Here is an 18,583-nt window from a genome sequence, read left to right on the forward strand (position 1 = left end):
TGTTATTAATTTACCACGAGGTTTGAAAAAATATTCTCTGCTGACCATTTCACACCAAGCACCTGCTGGAGAAGTGGAAACAGAGCAGGAGAGGGACTACTGCTGGGAAGGTTCCAGGGGGGAGAAGGTTCGTGTGAGTGGCAGCCTCAGTTAAATGAGGCTTAAAATGAAACATCACAATGGGTAGAAATTGCAGGATCTCCTACAGGCCTGCATATTTAGCACCGTTGCAAATACCTAAATTGATGGGGTGGGCTCCTTAAGTGGTGTTAGTTAATGTTGTAGAAGTAAACTCTACCCCCACCCCCACATATAAGCCCAGCGTTTCCAATTCATGCAGCACGCATTTCAGCCACAGTAGAATCACCTGATGTTTGTCAGTTTCAAGTGGGTGCTGCTGTCCAGAAAGGACTGCATGGAACTCCCACGAGGGGCATTGTGCTGTGTGATGAGAAACACAATGACTAATGGAATGGCATATCCTGGGCACGGCTTCCAGCACATACTGTGTATTCCTGTAGGACTATCCATGCATCCTTCTCGCTGCAGGTAATAGAGTTTCTTCATTTTCATGTAGGTTTGATAAATGTCACTTTATCTGTGCATCACGATGTGCAAATGTGTGTCTAAAGAATTTTTTAAAGGTCCAACAGACTTTTTTTTTTAAAGAGGGAAATGATAGCTCATACACAAACATGAGGGAATGAATAGCCTTTCATTTAATAAACACATTTTAATCTTTGGTGCCTTGTTCCCTTTGTAGTGGTTTTTTTCCAGCATGTGCTGGAAATATTTCCTACAGTGGCCGTCAGAATAAGCTTTGGGCTGCCTTTTTCCTTGAGCCTCAAGCACCACTTTTCCTTAGCCTTATCTAATGCTGTCCCCCCCACCAAGGATGCTTTCGAATCAGTTTGTGTGTCTTTGTTCAAATAGATCGACATAATGTGAAGTTTGCTTTACAGGAGTTTCAGATGAAGGTCAAAAGAAACCTTCTGGAATAAGGCAATGACAACAGTGCTGACTCTAAAGAAGTCAGAACTCCTGCTTCTCCTATTGACAGGCAAAACATTTGAAAGCAGCAGGGTGCCCTGGAAGACCGGCTTCTAAAGAGATGAAACTTCAGTGTATGTCACAGAACAAAGGGCCGGCATGTTTAACTTGGGCGATGCATCTCACAAACATCTGAATAATTTCTGTAGAGTGATTGTAATGTTTGATGTATCAGTCTTAGCCAGATGTAAAACCTGCTGATCTTGGAACATCATTTCTGTTGACATCCTAGATTTATTGTGTGTAGTTTGGTTTTCTGAATTTAGATTTAGACATTTTCTAAAGTCTTTTTGAGCCCGACACTAAACACCATGCATTCAAGTGTCTGAAACGTCATTTCCCTCTCTGGCTTAATTATGGTTGGTGTTCAATTATTGTATTTTTTTTAAGCCAGTATGTCAGTTTTTATGTAGCTGCTTTTTATAGTACTATAAAGTGTTGAATGACAGAAGATACCTTTTAAAGATTTATGATTATTTAGGGACTTAGTACGGGTTATGTTAAGAAGGGTTAAGAAGGTGGTCATTGACTAAACAGTCACATGGAAATAGTGGTTAGGGGCTCCAATTTTAAAGCTTGAGTGCGCCCTCAAAATCTTGTTGATCTCTAAGGCCCCACCAGACTCAAATCCTGCTGTTCTACTGAAGACCGACATGGCTACTCTCCTAAAACTTTAGTTTTGGAGTAATTTCTTATTAAGAGGGGGAAAGATGAGGAGCAACAGCGCAGAATGGCAACATGCAAAAAACAAACAAAACCAAGACCCCAAAATAGCATTGTTGCTTTTTTAAAGAGCAGGTTATATTATTTATTTTATTTGATTCATTTATAGACTCCCTTTTGTTGAGGCTCAAGGCAGATTTCAATATATAGGTGATCCAATAGGACCAGGATTACACTTTGCAGAATGTATCTGTGTGAGAGAGAGATCTTAACAGTGGACCCAATTGTGAGGGAGGGAAGATCAAATGTTGATGGTCTCTGGTATCAATTGATAAAACTGGCCCTTGTTCGTTCTTTTGCTATTTTGGAACAAGTAAGGAAGAATGAAGGGATTTATTCACATTGTCAATGTATCTGGATCTGATCCTGTTGGCGTATGTCACACACATGGAGCAGCAAAATAAACATAACATTAGCAATGATAATAAATCTGTAACAGCAGGATAAACTTGTATGATTCATACAACTATGTTTATCTCTCTTCTCCAACATTTGCTTTTTAAAACAAGTTATTTGAGCCTCTCAGCTTCAGCATAGTTTTTTTGTGGGGGGGGGGGGAGTGATGGGTTTCTCTTCTGGGCATATTTGTCATCAACTTCTCTTCCCTCCTCACCTTCCATCTGTTATTTTTTGGGTGCATGTAAACAAACAAACAAAAGGAATCTGCCATTGAAGTATGTATCAAACGTCTTCTGGTTCACAAAAGCTTATGCCATAGTAAACATGCTTATTTATTGACATTATTGATAGCATGCCTTTCTCACTGAATATCAAGACAATGTAAATCAGCACGATCAATAGGATGATACATATGATAAGCAATCTAATATGACAAGGAATTGCAGAACTTTTGAAACAGAGTTGTCGTCTGAAAAAGCATAGGTATTAAACATGACATGTCAGACAAAGCAGAACGTCTAGATTTGAGTCCAGTAGCACCCACAAGTTTTCCAGGGTATAAACTTTTAATAACAACAACAACAATAACAACAACTTTTGATTTATATAATGTCCTTCAGAACAACTTAACACCCCCTCAGAGCGGTTTACAAAGTATGCCATTATTATCCCCACAACAACAATCACCCTGTGAGGTGGGTGGGGCTGAGACAGCTCCAGAGAGCTGTGACTGACCCAAGGTCACCCAGCTGGCTTCAAATGGAGGAGTAGGGAATCAAACCCGGTTCTCCAGATTAGAGTCCCGTGCTCTTAACTGCTATACCAAATTGGCTCTCACATCAGACTGGCTCTTTTGAATACCAAGCTCCCTTAGTGAGATTCATAGCTTTGACTTTTGAAAGCTTATACTCCTAGACAGGGCTTTTTTCTGGGAAAGGTGGTGGTGGAACTCAGTGGTGGAACTCAAGACCACACAATGACATCACTTTGGGTCAGCTGGAACAGGGGGAGAGTTTTTTAAAGTTTAAATTACCCTCGGCGAAAATAGTCACATGGCTGGTGGCCCCGCCCCCTGATCTCCAGACAGAGGGGAGTGGCCACCAGCCATGTGACCATTTTTAAAAGGTGCTGGAACTCCATTCCACCATGTTCCTGCTGAAAAAAAAGCCCTGCTCCTGGAAATCTTGTTGGTCTGTAAGGTGCTACTGGACTTGAACCATGATGTTCTATGGCAGACCAACGTAGCTACACACCAGCAACAATATGGAACATAGTATTACACAGTGCATTTTTATGGACCAATCTGCTATGATGTGAGCCCTATTTCATTAAAAACAAAACAAACCTCCCTTCTGAGCAGTTCTGTTTTACATTGTTTGTGAAAAGCCAAGAACATGGGAGCCTTGTTGACCTCCTCAGACAGGGCATCCCACGGTAACTACAGAGAAGGTTTGTGCATGGGCAGTTGTTGATGCCACAAGACTCTTGTTGCTCCCCCAGGGATGATTCTGCTATTGATTATGTTGGAATAGAGAAACACATGGTTGTGTGCAACGTGTGTAGTTTAGCCCTTCAGAACTCTGCTGTCTCAAGCTTTTGTTTCATTAAGAACTCTGGACATCAGTGGAGGTGTGTTATTTCTTATGTCATCCTGACATCTAGTGGACAATAAGCAGAAGTATTTCTTTCCCAGATAATGCAGTAAAACGTTAGAACTTGTGATCTTGAAGTCTTTCGCATGGACAGTTTCGGGTTTAGAATAAGCTTGGTCTCGAGTAGTCTAAACTTCTTTGTTAGGGAAATGACACATTTTTATGAGTCTCTCCCCTTTCTCTGTGTACTTTCATAAGAATGTTGGTCACTTAGAGAGGGCGGTGTAAGACCATTGCCTTGAGTTAACATTTGACTTCCTCATGCCTCAGTGATTTGGAGTTGTAGGAACTTAATAAACAATTCCTAGAACTCTGGCAGGTCGGGTTCTGTCTCATGGAATGGCTGACATTTATAATAGAGTCTGAGGTTGCTTCTCCAGGGGTGGTAGTGGTGGGGTTTATGCCGTTGTTCTGAAACATGATGCTGTTTTGAGGAGCATCCGTACAACATTGTACTCTAATCATGCACTTTCCTGATTTCCTGGAACAGCTGCGCTTGATTTTCCCTGTTCTTAATACACTTTCAGCGCAATCCTAAGCAGAGTTACTCCTCTGCTTACTCTTTAGAGGTTCATCCACATGATGTCATCCTCTATTTGTCCTGCCTCTACTTTCCACTACATTGCAGTCAAAGTGGTTTTCATTGCCATTTGATGGAAGGCATGCTTTTTTGAAGGTCCTGCCCACATTGGCACTGTTTTCCTTGCCTCAGTGTCCCCCCTAGACTTTTGGGACTATTTTTTTAAAAAATGAGAATTACTGCGTAGTTGTAGTATTTTAATATGATGATGATTTATCACTGTGATCCACTATTCATCAGTTTACATTTTAAAAACAGTATGTCTCTAGTCCTTTTTGCTGTGGAGTTATAAGGGGAAAAGTGCAGGCTGTACATTTTCCCTTATAACTCCACAACAAAAAGGTCTATAGACAGTTTCTAAAATGAAAGCTTGGATCTAATAGATTGTGGACACAGACTGTTATGACTTTATATGATTTATTAATTCACAGTCTTTTAAAAGCCTTTTGATGGAAATTGGGGCAATGGTGGCTGTGAGGCACTGAAGTGTAGAAAAAAACTGCTGTGCGGACACTTGGTTGTTACCATGAATGCCTTAGCATTCTCAGCAGCAAAGATCTATACTATGATCTTTTCTAAAACAATACAGCCCATATACTTTAGCACACCATCTGGATAGAAAAATGTGCAGTTTGGAAGATCCCAATTCCATCCGCACCATTTCTCTTTTATCAGTCCCTCACAGCTGCCATTTTCCGCACTGCACCACCGAGGACCTCTAGTGGTGTCATGCGGAAATGGCAGTTGATGGAGCAAAGAGTGAAGAAAACTCTCATGTGGATACAAATGTCCCATTGCATTTTCAGCAGCAATGAATTCCAAATGGAGACTATTTGCCCTGCAAAGGGAACCTGGATTAGGCAGCATTTCCCCCTCCCCATTAAATTTTTGATTAACCAGAGACTCTCTAATGTCTAGGTTGATCAGACAAGACAACATAGCCAGACTTTATATTACAAAAAAAGGGGGGGTATAGTGAAGGAATTCCCCAGGACAATGTTGTAGGGTCTGATGGGCCACATTTCTGGTTGTAGGCAGCCGCCGCAGGCAGTTGCAGCACAGCTGAGGAGCTCATAGAGAGAGGCAGTGGTGCGAATGAGCCAAGCTCCTTTGAATGGAGCCAAGCTCCGTGCTGCTGCAGGAGAGTGGCACAAGGCTGGCGGCATGGAGGAGTGGGCAGAGTGGATTCCCGTCCCGTTTTGCCCCTCCTCCCCACCTGAGCTCCAAAAGAGCCCTTTTATCTGCTACTGCCAGACGCTTTTCAACAAGCGACCCGCCCCGCAGCTTCAGTAAAGGGATTCTTGGGATTTTCTGGTTCAACATTGGGATTCTATGATTTGACTTTGGTTCCTTTGATTCTGTTGGGCTTTGTTGATTAAGCTGGTAAGGGAGCTAATGTCAAACCGTATAATCTCAAGCAAGGGGGTAAGGCAAGCCACAGAATTTTAAAAGCCTTGGGAATGTTTCTCCCATAGGAAACAATGGGGAGTGGCTGGGGGGGGGGAAGCTTTTTCAGGGGTCCAATCTACCTGAAACTTAGCAGGAGGGGTCTTTAGTAGACAATCAGGAGTAGGTTCCCTGCAAATTTGGAGGAATTCGTCCCCTAGCCCCCCACCTCAGACATTTTCCTTCATAGGTAATAATGGCCGGATCAATCTGGGATTCTCTAAACCATAACATGATTTGTGAAGTGGGAATCCTGGGGAAACAAACAAATCTTTTTCTGGTAGTGGAAAGAAGACAAATCCATCCACAGGGGAGCATTCAAGGGAGGGAATTCCAAGGCCAGGATACCAAGCTGGGCTATTGATTAGAGATGGTTACTTCTCACGTCTAGAAGTTATGCCCAGCTTGAAGTAGGCCTGGCCCTCCCATTAAGTAGCGAACTGCTGCCTGCAAACCAGTGTCTGGGAAAGAGGTGGCTGCTTTGGGTAATGGAAAACTTTTCAGCTGAGACAAATGCCTTTTAGGGTTTTAGAAGCAGGGGACACACAAGGCCTTGCGAGGGGCATGTCATTTAAACCTTCCCCACTATTTCCTCTTTCACTTCAGTGGCAGCCCCAGTTGCACCTCTCCCTTTTCCTTGCTTCTTTCTCTCCTTCCCATCTTTGACTATATTGATATTTATTTACTTCATTTATATCTCACCTTTCTCCACAATGGAAGCTACACAACCGCTTACATCATTATCCTCTTTTCCGTTTTATCCTCACAACGACCCTGTGAGTTTGGTTAGGTCGAGAGTGCATGACTTGTCCAAAGTCATCCAGAGAGCGTCCACGGCACAGTGGTGATTCGAACTTGGGTCTGCCAGACCCGATTCCGAAACTGTAACTACTACACCACACTGACTATCATGTGGTGGCTGCTGTTGAATAGTGGAAGCTGCCATGCCTTGGTGAGTCATGCAGTTTGGGTGGTAGCAAATCAGCCAGCAGTTGCTGCCAAGCCTGGCCCCGATGAGTCCACCTTCAAAGGCCAAAACAGACCTGAAAGGGGCCCTGCTCCCTCCCCCTTCCTTTTACTGACAGAAACCAATGTTTGAAGGCTGGCTATACTGTTGTGGTTGCCTAGCAATGGCCACTGAAGGCATTCATTTCTTAAAGTAGAGGCGCTTCTTCTATTGATTTTGTAGGGTTGGGAGAACCATTTGGATTTCTCAGTTCAGGTCAAAATCTTTGCCAGCTAGGATTGCACAGCCTGAGTGCTTCTGCCATATCTGCTGTCCTAGAAGTGAAGGATAGGAAGAAACAGAAGGCAGGAGATGGTGGCAGCCGGGTTTATTCTGTTCTTGCTTTGACAAATGTTTCTGTTGATTTTCCTGTTACATTACTTTCTCCTTCCCAGACTGATTTGAGCTGTCTTTTCCTTCTTTTAAAACAACATCATCATCATTAACAACAACACAACACACATACACACACACCCTGCTGTCTTAGTGCAACAGTAGAGGATTTAAGGCAGTTTGCAGTATATGTGAAATATATACATACATAAAATACAACAAAGATAATATATATTAAATGAATCCAGAAAGCATAAGCAGCTGAACCCAAACCAATCAAAATCACAGCTCTGGAACCAAGCAAGAGCAACTCTCTCTGTCTCTTCTGACTTAGATAGGTCTTGGGGTCAGCTGCAGTAGAGTCACAGTCTGCTAGCTCTGGTAATGTGAATAAAACCTTATTCCAATGTGACAGAAATTAAGAAAAGACCTTATCCCTTGCTCATGGTCAGCCAACATAGCTCCATGTGTGAAATGACCGGGGCCTTGTATGCCTTCGAGAGCATCTCTGATCTCCTTGAAGTTGACTAAGGAAACATTGCTTCCAATATGGTTTATTGGCAACTGTCTGAAATAGGGCCTTCTCAGTGCTGGCTCCGTGCTTATATGGCATCTGGGAGAGGATGGAGAACCTGTCAGTAAATAGACAAATATAATGTTTGGCACCAGGAAAATTTTTGTTGATTTTTACTGGCATTTAGAGTGTGAGAAATTACTCTTGTTTTATGACAGGCTGATTCAGTTTTTTTTAAAAAATAATACTTTAATTCTTGTAATAACTAAGTGTTGTTGCTAATCTTTGACCAGCACATTGGAGAATTCATATAGTTCATAATTAAGGATTCACATCAGGCTCTCTAAACCTTCAAGAACTCAACCAAAGAAACTCCTTGTTGTGTTATTGTGGTTTATACCTTAAGAAAAGGGGCTACCCTTTTTTCAAACTTTATGATTACCATTAAAAAAATTCATATCTGTGTCGGCCATCCTATCTGAGGCACACACACATTTTCTATTGCTTTGTCTTTGGCAGCTATGAACTTCAGGAGAATTAATCATAATCTGAATTACGTTGTCAGACTTTGATTTATGACTTTAATGGCTTTTGATTAATTACAAATGCAAATGAATTGGAACACTTTACATTAGTCATTCACTAACTGACTGTCAGCGACTGGTGGGAAGGTTAAGGCGGCCATTTTCTCATGTAGGGTAGCTTCATACTTACATTTATTGTTTAAACAATCAACTAAGAACATCTTATTTTTTCTTAACAGAAATAAGCCCGTTTCTCTATCTCCGTCTCTCACCCCACCCGCTTTAAATGCAGGAACACACTTTCTAGAATGGTGCGAGTGCGATGAGAATACCAAAGGACTGAGCATATTGCTAGCTCACTTTTATCTCAATTGATTCAAACAGGCGATGCAGTCTTTCAAAACAGTGTGGGAATGATGTATCTGTTGGCATAACTGTTGAAAATGTGGCTTGCCCGTTCAGCCCTGCTGGCAGAAACTTCTCCCTCCCTCTCTCCCTCCCTCCCTCTCTCTCTCTCTCTCTCTCTCTCTCTCACACACACACACACACACCCTCTCTCTCTCTCTCATGTTATATGTTTGGGACTGTTCTTTGGCCACATGCATATAGCTTTGTAGGACTGCAGCCTTTATTTCCTTTGGATTTTAAGTTGGAAGTAATAATGCAAATCCTAAATTACTAATGCAAGTCTAAGCCGTTGAAGAAGGAGGGGAACGTAGGAAGAAGGGATGATGTGTGCTGGAGATTTTCATCTAAGCATGTGCTTTTGGGAAATTGATGAAGCTGCTCTCTTCCATTATATCTCTTCATTTGTGTTAGGTTCTTCAGAAAAAAGAAAGTGTTCTGAAAGTGTCGTTTGCCTGGTTTGTAGTAATGTCAATTAGAAAACCCATGTAAAAATCCACAGCACACTGATGAATATGCCACATGCATAGACCATATGCAGTAGTCCAGGCAAAAGTAGCAACCATTTATTTTCGGTAGTGAAGCATCAGCAGTAGTGCTTCAAATGGCCTTTGTGAGCTATGGGGGTTGAATGTAGGTTGAAAATTTTCCATTTGTTATTGCAGATAATACAGTAAGGAAAATAGGGTTAGAGAATCAGTGCAGATAAATTTTGAATTCCTCTTCCTTTGGCTGTTCACAGTGGCCAGCTTTGAAGAAGCATATCCCTCTCCTTAGCCAGGGAAGAGTATACTCTCTAGTCACTAGGCTCTCTAAGACATGTTATGCCAGACTTGCTGCTGGCGACCTGCTCATCCTGCTGTTACTCCTTTAGGCAGCATAACATTTTTGTTTTTTAAATTCTGGTATAATATGAGATGTGACTTCCTTTCTGGAGAAAACTGGAAGTGACATAATGTCACTCTAGGAATCACCAGAAATACTATGGTTTTACTATAGCATTTCTGTTGATTCCTAGAGGAACGTGACATCACTTCCAGTTTTCCCCAGAATTGCTGCTGCATCTCACACAATGTTGGCACACCCTCATGTGAATGCCCCCTCCCATCTTTCTGCAGTTAATGGTCAACTGGCAATCCTAGGTAGAACACTATCCTTGGTACCTGTGGAGGCCAAACTGATTGACATTCTTCTAATCGCGTGTTGATCTTTCTTTTTTGGAGATACGTCTTCTCCACTTGCTTTTTATAAATGGCTTTCTAGATGTCCCTACTGTATTTCATTCTTGCCTCTCCTTGATGTGTCTTTGATCTAGTGTACAAGTTGTAGCTGCATATAGAGGGTGACGTTGTAGGGATATATTCAGTTTTGACTAGCAGAGTTTAGCAGAAATGTGCATTGGTCATAATGAGAACACACACACACTCCAGTGTTTAGCTGTATAAAATAGTTTACTACATAAAAGATAAAAGGTTACATTGGGATAAAAAAATAAATGCCTTACTAGCTACATCTTACTAGCTTCTAGACTAGAGACTGGAAAAAGACTGACTGGACAAAGAGCAATAGAACTTCAGTATATTTATTTATTTATTTATTACCCGCCCTCCCCACAAGTGGGCTCAGGGTGAGATACAACATTGATTAAAAAACAACTTAAAATCAATTATAAAAACAGCTAGAATACTGTACCCCTTATCAGGGCAGCCAGCAGTGGACTCTCCATAACCCCTCATAGAGGGAGACGGGTGGAAGGCTCGGCAGTGATGGGCTAAAATTAGCCTCCACCATATGCCTGGTGGAACATCTCTGTCTTACAGGCTCCCCTAAATGATACAAGATCCTGGCGGGCCTGAGTGTCCTCAGGCAGAGAGTTTCTCCCTCCCCCCTCCCCACAATAAATTGGTTGCCCAGTAGAGAATCCTAATTCTACTTCATTAAGCATAGAGGCTCCCCTTTCTTTGATGGGAATCCTCTCTCAAAGCCCAAGTGGTTACATGCAAATAGGTTTATTAACTAAGTAACACAAACCGTTTAACTCTTTCCTGGCTGAACATAAACACTTGCTAATTCCCAACAGACATGCTGCTTCAGCATACAGATTTGTGTGCTGATCCTTGGTTTGCAATCTGTGCAGCTCTGAGCAGCTGGTGGAGTGAATGAAGTGCTGCAAGGGAGGGACAAGTACTTTTTCTTTTTTGGCAGGGGTGACCCAGGGGTCACATGAAGCCAGTTATCAGTGAGTGAAAGGATTCTACCGGGCATGAAATGCACCTGTTTTGCTACCTGTATTGTAAATCAAATTGCAGGTGGCTGCAGGAAGCCTTAATGTGTAGATAAAAGCACACTTAATATAGTAAGCCAGGAAATGAAGGGAATTGTTCCCTCCAAAAACAAACATTGTTTTAAATTGTTGTACTTCGACTGTGAATGGATGCTTTACGCAGTGGACTGCAAGTGTGATTAGGAGCTCTTGGCTCAGAGTCTAATCTATTTGTAAGAGTCATTCAATTCAGTAATCTGGTTTTGAGAGCATTTATTTCCTCCTCAAAATCTTTCAAGATAATCTAATCCTTATTGTTGGCGTGCTGACCTCTCCTGCTACGCTATAGAATGGGCTCGAAGGAAGCCTTTCAATGTTCTTGTCATCACTGAGGGGCCAGGATAGTTGCTCCTTGCTGCCCTCTTTGCTACTTGCTGCTACTTTAAATGTCTGCAAAGGCAGACATTTAAAGTAGTATCAAGAAGTTACACATCTTTAGGGTTTGTTCAGTAGAAGGTGAAGATGAAGGGCTTATGCCACATGCTACATAGAACAGGTGGTCTTTGAGGAACAATTTGAAGGAGAAAATGGTCATATCCTAGCTGTCCTGGGAAAGGGTGCCAGATGGTAAGAGGGAAGCAATTCAAGGAACCAGAAAGTTTTTCACTGCTGAGCATGGCAGAGCTGGAAGTTATAGGCAGGGATACTACGGAAGAAAGGCAGAAAGGAAGGACAAGGCCAAACCATGGAGTTTTAGTGGGAAAGACAAGTAGTTGGTGCTTGATGTATAGTAGGGTTGAGAGTCAGAATAGGGGTTTGATGAAAGGCAGTAAGTGCTCTTAGGGATGCCAAATGTGAATTATGTTGACAGTGGAGTTTTGGGCAGAGGAGTTAATAAGGATTTATGCATCATAAGAGACGCCCAAAAGGGGGGGGGGAGTTTCAGTAGTCGACATGGAAAATGGTCAAAAGAACCGACAAGAGAGTGTAGATTTTTATAATTTTGTATATGATGTCATGCCGTAACCTGGATAGCCAAAGTGAGCCTGATCTCATCAGATCTCAGAAGCTAAGCAGGGATGGCCTTGGTTGGTAATTGGACGGGAGACCTCCAAGGAAGACCAGGGTTGCAGAGGCAGGCAATGGCAAGCCACCTCTGCTAGTCTCTTGCCATGAAATCCCCACCAGGTGTCACCATAAGCCAGCTATGGCTTGAGGGCACTCTTCACTGCCATATGATGTTATATGCATCACAATGTTTGCCAAATGTTCAAAATGTAGGTTTCTGCAAAGATGTAATGCTCATCTCCTCACCTTTTTTTAAAAAAACTTGAAGGTCATCTTTTAGGAATCTGAAACTTCTTAATGGTAACTGCTTCATACATAGAACTTGGTATTCCAGAGTTTCCTAAACATCTTAGTACTGTGGAAAATCAATGATGTTAACCAAAGAAGGAGGAGTTTGTAACTATTTTTATAAAACTGAATATTCTCTGTGACTTTTGAAAGAAGCCCGCCTTTTCAAATGCTGCGGTTCTCATAAACTGCAATTAAAACAGAAGCCTGCCCTAATTGCCTCTTTGTTTTCTTCCTCTCCAGAACAAGATCATTTTAGACCCCATGACGTTCAGCGAAGCCCGATTCCGACCATCTCTTGAAGAGAGGTTGGAGAGTATTATCAGCGGGGCAGCACTCATGGCAGACTCCTCCTGCACCAGAGACGACCGGCGCGAGAGAATCGTGGCGGAGTGCAATGCGGTCCGGCAGGCCCTTCAGGATCTGCTGAGTGAATACATGAACAATGTAAGTGGAGTTCTGCTTCGGGGTCCTTTTTCTCTGTGGATTGTTCGGTCATTCTGCGGATGCGGCTAAAGGTCCTTATGTTTTGTGTAGCGTTGGCACTTCCGAATCTTCCTCCTTTCCCTGTGTTCAGCAGATAATTTGCAGTTCCTGATGTCTTTCAGATCAGTGTACCAGGGATTCATCTGGGGCACATAAGATTCATCCATGGACATGTCTGGGGTTTGGATGTGAGCACTGCTTGGATTCTCCCTTGCAAACCATTTTTTTTTAAAAAAAATTATTAGGTGAGAATATTAATACATACAACTTTCAAATAACATCTCAATATCATTTCCCCCCACCCTTTCCCTCCCCCCTTTTTCAGGACTTCCAACAGCTTTCCAACCCTATATCTTAATCCACTCCTAATCTATCCCCTTTTTCTATAACTCATTATATCATGTTTACATTCTGCTTTGTTAAGCTAAGCTCTGTCTGTTAGCTTCAGAGCTATTATTATTAACTTAAAATCTGTTATCTATTACTATCTGTTAACTTCAGATATATTTAAATTTAAGCTAACAATTAAATAAAATATCTACTTTATTAATTTTACCAATATCTATTAACTCCAAATCCACTTAAATTTAAGCTAACAATTAGCTAATACCACTCCATATGGTAAAGATTCCATCTCTTCCAATAAAAAGAAACCCATTCTAATCTCCCTTGCAAACGGTTAATTACTGCATCAACACTACTATTTCACAATATTTTACCTTTCTCTCAAGAAAAGAGCGGTGGGGATAAATAACTTTTGCCTTCGCACCAGCACCATTTTAGACATGCTCTCTTGCTATGAGCTGCACTAGAGCTTCTGGTTTTTCTTAACTAGAAGGTCATCTCACAGAATTATTGCATATTTCCAAGAGGCTCATATTCCATTATGGAAAGGGTAAAGTTTGCTACAAGTATAGGTGTGGAAATCACCTGTTGTCTTCTGTTCGAATGCCCTCATTACAATTATGAAAAGGGCAGGGTAAACCTTAAAAATAAATTAATCTTATTTACTGGCCCGCAATATTCTCCATTATTACCTGCTGCAAGCCATGTGGGGGTTCTAGGTTTGTGTGTGGGAAGAAGTAATGCAACCACAAAGGATGAATTGCTGTATGTTTGCTAACATTATAATCAGAACTAATAAGCGAATGTGACTTGTGTGGGTTCCCTGCAGCAGCTGAGTAATCTCTGTCATTACAGGCGTGTACACAAATTTGAAATATTTGAAATATCTTAAATACAGCAATTAGAATTGCCAGGTGTAAGCACTACAGCCTTTCCTAACAAAGAATACATTATTTTACCTTTTCACTGACTGAAGTTGACAACATTAGGAATAATTTTCTTCCCATGTGGTGCTTCACAGCAAGATACCTTTACTGTGAAATCCTAAGCAGAGTTACTCCAGTCTAAGCCTATTGAAATCAGTGGGCTTAAATTGGAGTAACTCTGCTTAGGATTTCACTGTTTGACTTGAACCGGTACCTGACAGTTGGCTACATAATACTGTTATTTGCATTCTTGCAATACATGGCATAAGAACCTCTAGTATTTTAGCATTTGGCATATTTCAGAATAATGGAGACACAATATGCTGGCTATCAAATAAAATATTTTTCGAGTAAGCTGCTTGGTGTTCCTCACCATTAATGTTAAGGGGCCTCTTTCCAGATGGTACTATAGTTTTCTTTCAGTGTTCTAAAGAGCTCTTTTTGGGGATGTTTTTAAAGTATATATATATCCATTTCATGTCCTTGGTAAACGAGAATAATTTGTGTTTTTCACTTTTTCAATTTAAATGATAACTTGTGTTTCAATTTCAGTTCAAATGATAACTTGTGTTTTTCAATTTTACTGAAATGAATTGTCTTGGCGAGTGGCGATAAAATGCATCACAAACTGAGCTTTCTTAGTTCCCTTCAAGTTTCCTTATTCCTAAGCAGGTTGTAAACAACCATGAGAAGTACAAGTTGTTTGTCTTACCCTTTGTGAAAACCAATATTGTATAACATGAAGAAAATGAGTTGTTCTGACTTCCCATGGCTTTATTTTGTGTCTTGAAGGAACTATATTTTAATCCATCAGGTGGCTTTTACCATTCAGAGGAGGTAACTTAAAGGGATCTTTTTCTCCCAAGTAGTGAATTAAAGAGGCAGAAATGGCTTGCTATGTTTTATCAGGTGACAGTTAAGATGTTCTTTGAGTGCAAATGACAATAAAAAAGTAGATGCTGGTTTATCTTGAGGTGAGAGCTATAAAGCAAGTGAGTTAAAGAACAGGTGATGATGATGCGTAATATACCTTTTTGGCCTTGCTGCCTGTACAATCTTGTCTTATGGAGTTATGGCTTTCTTGGTGGAAGCTCTAAAAGGCCTTTACAAAGATAGCTTGTGAGCTGATGGATTATTGTCTTCTTATACTTTCGGTGTCTCTTTTTTATGTGCAAGTCTGTATGATAGCAGAAGACATTTGCCCTTTATGAAATGTTGCTTATTTTATTTTCTGTTGCTACTTCCAGAGAAATCTTTACAGTTTAAACCTTTGGCATATAAATGTCTCTATAGCTTTTCTAACCACACTAAATCTCACATAAGAGCTACCAACTGGCATTTTTTTTAGTGTAGCTTTTGAACTGCATTTGCTGTTCCAACCATTTTGGACTTGGACGAGCAACACTTACTACTGAAATAGCCACAGTCTTCACGTGCATTTCTAGCATTAGAAGTGCTGCCTTAGGCAGGGTGACATTCAGACAAGACAAGAATTTGTTGTCCAGAACAACAAGTAGTAACAGTGAAACCATTTGTTATCACATGCTTTTGTTAATTCCTGGTAGTTTCAGAAAGGCCAGAAGCCATATCTGTCACCGCTGTAATGCTGATCTATCATGTTGTTATCTAAATATTTTTAAAGACACATTTTATTAACTTGACACTTTTTAAATGGGAAAAAATCCCCTTAAACATGAAACTCAATCTCAGTGTTCAAAACTTAAACAACTTGTTTGGTCTACAACTAAGTAAGTTTAAGATTTTTTTTCAAACGAATCCTAGCATTTTAACGAGTATTTTGTTTGCTTACCTTATGAGTTTTTTCTTTAAGCATGAGCATTCTTTCTAAATTCTTCAATAGCATCACATAATACTGAATAAAAATGACAGTTTAGCAAAAAAAAAAGATTCACGTTGACGTAAAAACTGCAAAAAGAAGTTGTCATAGGAAACACAAATGTAAGCATATATACAGTGCACTAAGCCAAGTTACTCCAGTCTAAATCCACTGAAATCAATGGGCTTGGGCTGGAGTCTGTTTAGGATTGCGCTGTTAAGAAGTGACTGAGGAGAATAGGGAAATGTCCAAAAAAGGGAGGGAGGGGGAATAATCCATAGTCTTGATGGTGATGCATGCTTTCTATGATATTTTATATGTTTGGGAAATGTTTTTAAATGTCATTCCTTTGATTCACCCCCCTCCAACACACATACCAAGTAATATGATGCACGTGGCTATTTCAGTTACATTTTTTAGCATAACAGTTAATCTGCCCTTTGCAAAATGATTTATTTTGTCTTGCATTCGCAAAATACAGAAATCATAAGAGCAGTGAATAGTTTTGTTCTGTATAGAAATATAAAAATAAAGTTTTCCTTTTTTCCACATCTACCAGTAATTGATAGACACAGTGTTTTACTAAGGCGGGCTATTCTAGGAGGCAGAACCTGTAATGAAAAGGTTGATAGAAAATACGAATATGTGAACTCACAGGATGCTGTCCAGAACCATATTTAACAGATCTGGCTTACCTTATGCTGCGTTAGGGTAGAGTGGAGTGGTTTTGTACTCCTTCAAACAGTGGCTCGGAGTCGCACTGCATTAATCTGTATGACAGTAGGTAGTAAATTACATTCATGAGATAGCAGAATATCCATAGTTTTCTCCAACTCAGTCATCAGTGATTGGTGATAGAGGTGGATTGCTGAGTCATCCAGATTCTCTAATTTAGTTACAGCAACCTACAAAGAGTAATAATACATCAACTGATCACAGCGCTGTGCTGCTAGCTTTGGGAAATTAGGCTATTAAAGGAATATGCTAACAATGTGAAGATAATAAAACCAAACTACTTGTCGATAAACCGACAAAGGTTTTGTAACCGGTTAATTTCATAATGCAAATTACACATCTATTTCTCAATGCAATTGATTTTATTGGCTGGAGGGAATGTTTTTTTTTGTGGATTTCCCCTTTACCTTCAAAGCAGGTGAATCATTGGAAGAAGAGTGCTAAACTGTGTTTCTTTAGAACACATAATAGAATTCCAAAATAAGTTGATTCAGAGCCATTGATCACACTTTCTAGATTATTCTCTCTGTTTGAGAATGTGCCTGCCTGTTTGAGAATGTGCCAGAAGACAAATTAATATTATCTTATAATAACATAATAACATTTAATTTATACACTGCCCTTCAGAACAACGTAATGCCATGCACAGAGAAATTTACAAATTATGTTATTATTATCCCCACAACAATCACCCTGTGAGGTGGGAGGGGCTGAGAGAGCTCTTCAGGAGCTGTGACTGACCCAAGGTCACCTAGCTGGCTTTAAGTGGAGGAGTGGGGAATCAAACCCGGCTCTCCCAATTAGAGTCCCATGCTCTTAACCGCTACACAAAACTGCTACAGGAGTAACTGCTACTCCTGGAAGCAAACATTTTTGAAAATAAAACAAGCCTGCCATATATATGGAAATCATGAGGATTGTCGTAGACATACAATTTTTGCAGCACTTAATTTACCCAGTTAATCCAAACCATGTTTTTAGCCAATTTTTTCACCTCTTTTTTCAGCTCTTGCTCTTAGTTTTCTTATTATCTCCAAAATGCAGTTGGGGCTGAGAGGAATGGCTTTTCCAAGGCTACCAGCTGAGCTCATGGCCATAGTGAGATTCAAACCAGTAGAATGCTGATTCACAGCCGAACCACTTAACCACTGTGCTACAGCAGTGCTTGCAAGTTGCAGTTAACTTAAGGCAAGAGATGATCAGAGGTGGTTTACCATTGCCTGCCTCTGCATAGTGATTTTGAACTTCCTTGGTGGACTCCCATCCAACTACTAACCTGCTTAGCTTCTGAGATCTGATTGGACTAGCTGAAACTATCCAAATCACAGAGAAAGATTATATTGTACTAATTGTCAATGGAATTTGTCACATTTAACAACAACAACAACAACATTCAATTTATATACTGCCCTTCAGGACAACTTAATGCCCACTTAGAGGCAAACTACACGAGATGAACGACACGCGAACGGCACGCGAATGGACTTACACGTGTTGCCGCGTGTTTTGTGTTGCACACTTGCCTGCACTGCCAGACTGTGCCTCATCCCGTGTCCTCGCGGGCATGGGTTTCCTCCTCACCATGCCAAGAGTCACGAGTGGTATCCCATCATGCATTACCGCCCTCTAGCTACCACACTTGATTACTCCAACGGGAGAACGAGAAGCGGAAAAAGGAAGCCAACAGATAAAGGCCTCTCTATAATGCTGACTTGTTGATTCTGGGCTGCGCACTTGCCGCTGCGGCTACACAGCAAACTGGGGAACTGTAGACGCGTGCCCAGTCTGGGACTTGTGCCCATTCCAGGACTGACAGACACGCGAAGGTGGGATTTTTGACACTCGCTCGGTCACGTGCCATTCGTCTTGTGTAGTTTGCCTCTTAGAGCTGTTTACAAAGTATGTTATTATTATCCCCACAACAAAACACCCTGTGAGTTGGGTGGGGCTGAGAGAGCTCCTAGAAGCTGTGACTAATCCCAGGTCACCTAGCTGGCTTCAAG

At 41.0% G+C, this 18,583-nt stretch overlaps 1 protein-coding gene across 1 annotated transcript in view; it reads left to right on the forward strand.

The window, feature by feature from the left end:
• Positions 1 to 18,583, forward strand: part of CTNNA2 (catenin alpha 2) — a 678,629-nt gene that overhangs the window by 200,848 nt on the left and 459,198 nt on the right. The window contains exon 7 of the mRNA XM_054989920.1: positions 12,495 to 12,698. Coding sequence (XP_054845895.1) covers positions 12,495 to 12,698 — 204 coding nt within the window. The remainder of the gene's footprint in view (positions 1 to 12,494; positions 12,699 to 18,583) is intronic.

Source organism: Eublepharis macularius, chromosome 10 (assembly GCF_028583425.1).
Source record: "Eublepharis macularius isolate TG4126 chromosome 10, MPM_Emac_v1.0, whole genome shotgun sequence".
Classification (NCBI taxonomy): domain Eukaryota; kingdom Metazoa; phylum Chordata; class Lepidosauria; order Squamata; family Eublepharidae; genus Eublepharis; species Eublepharis macularius.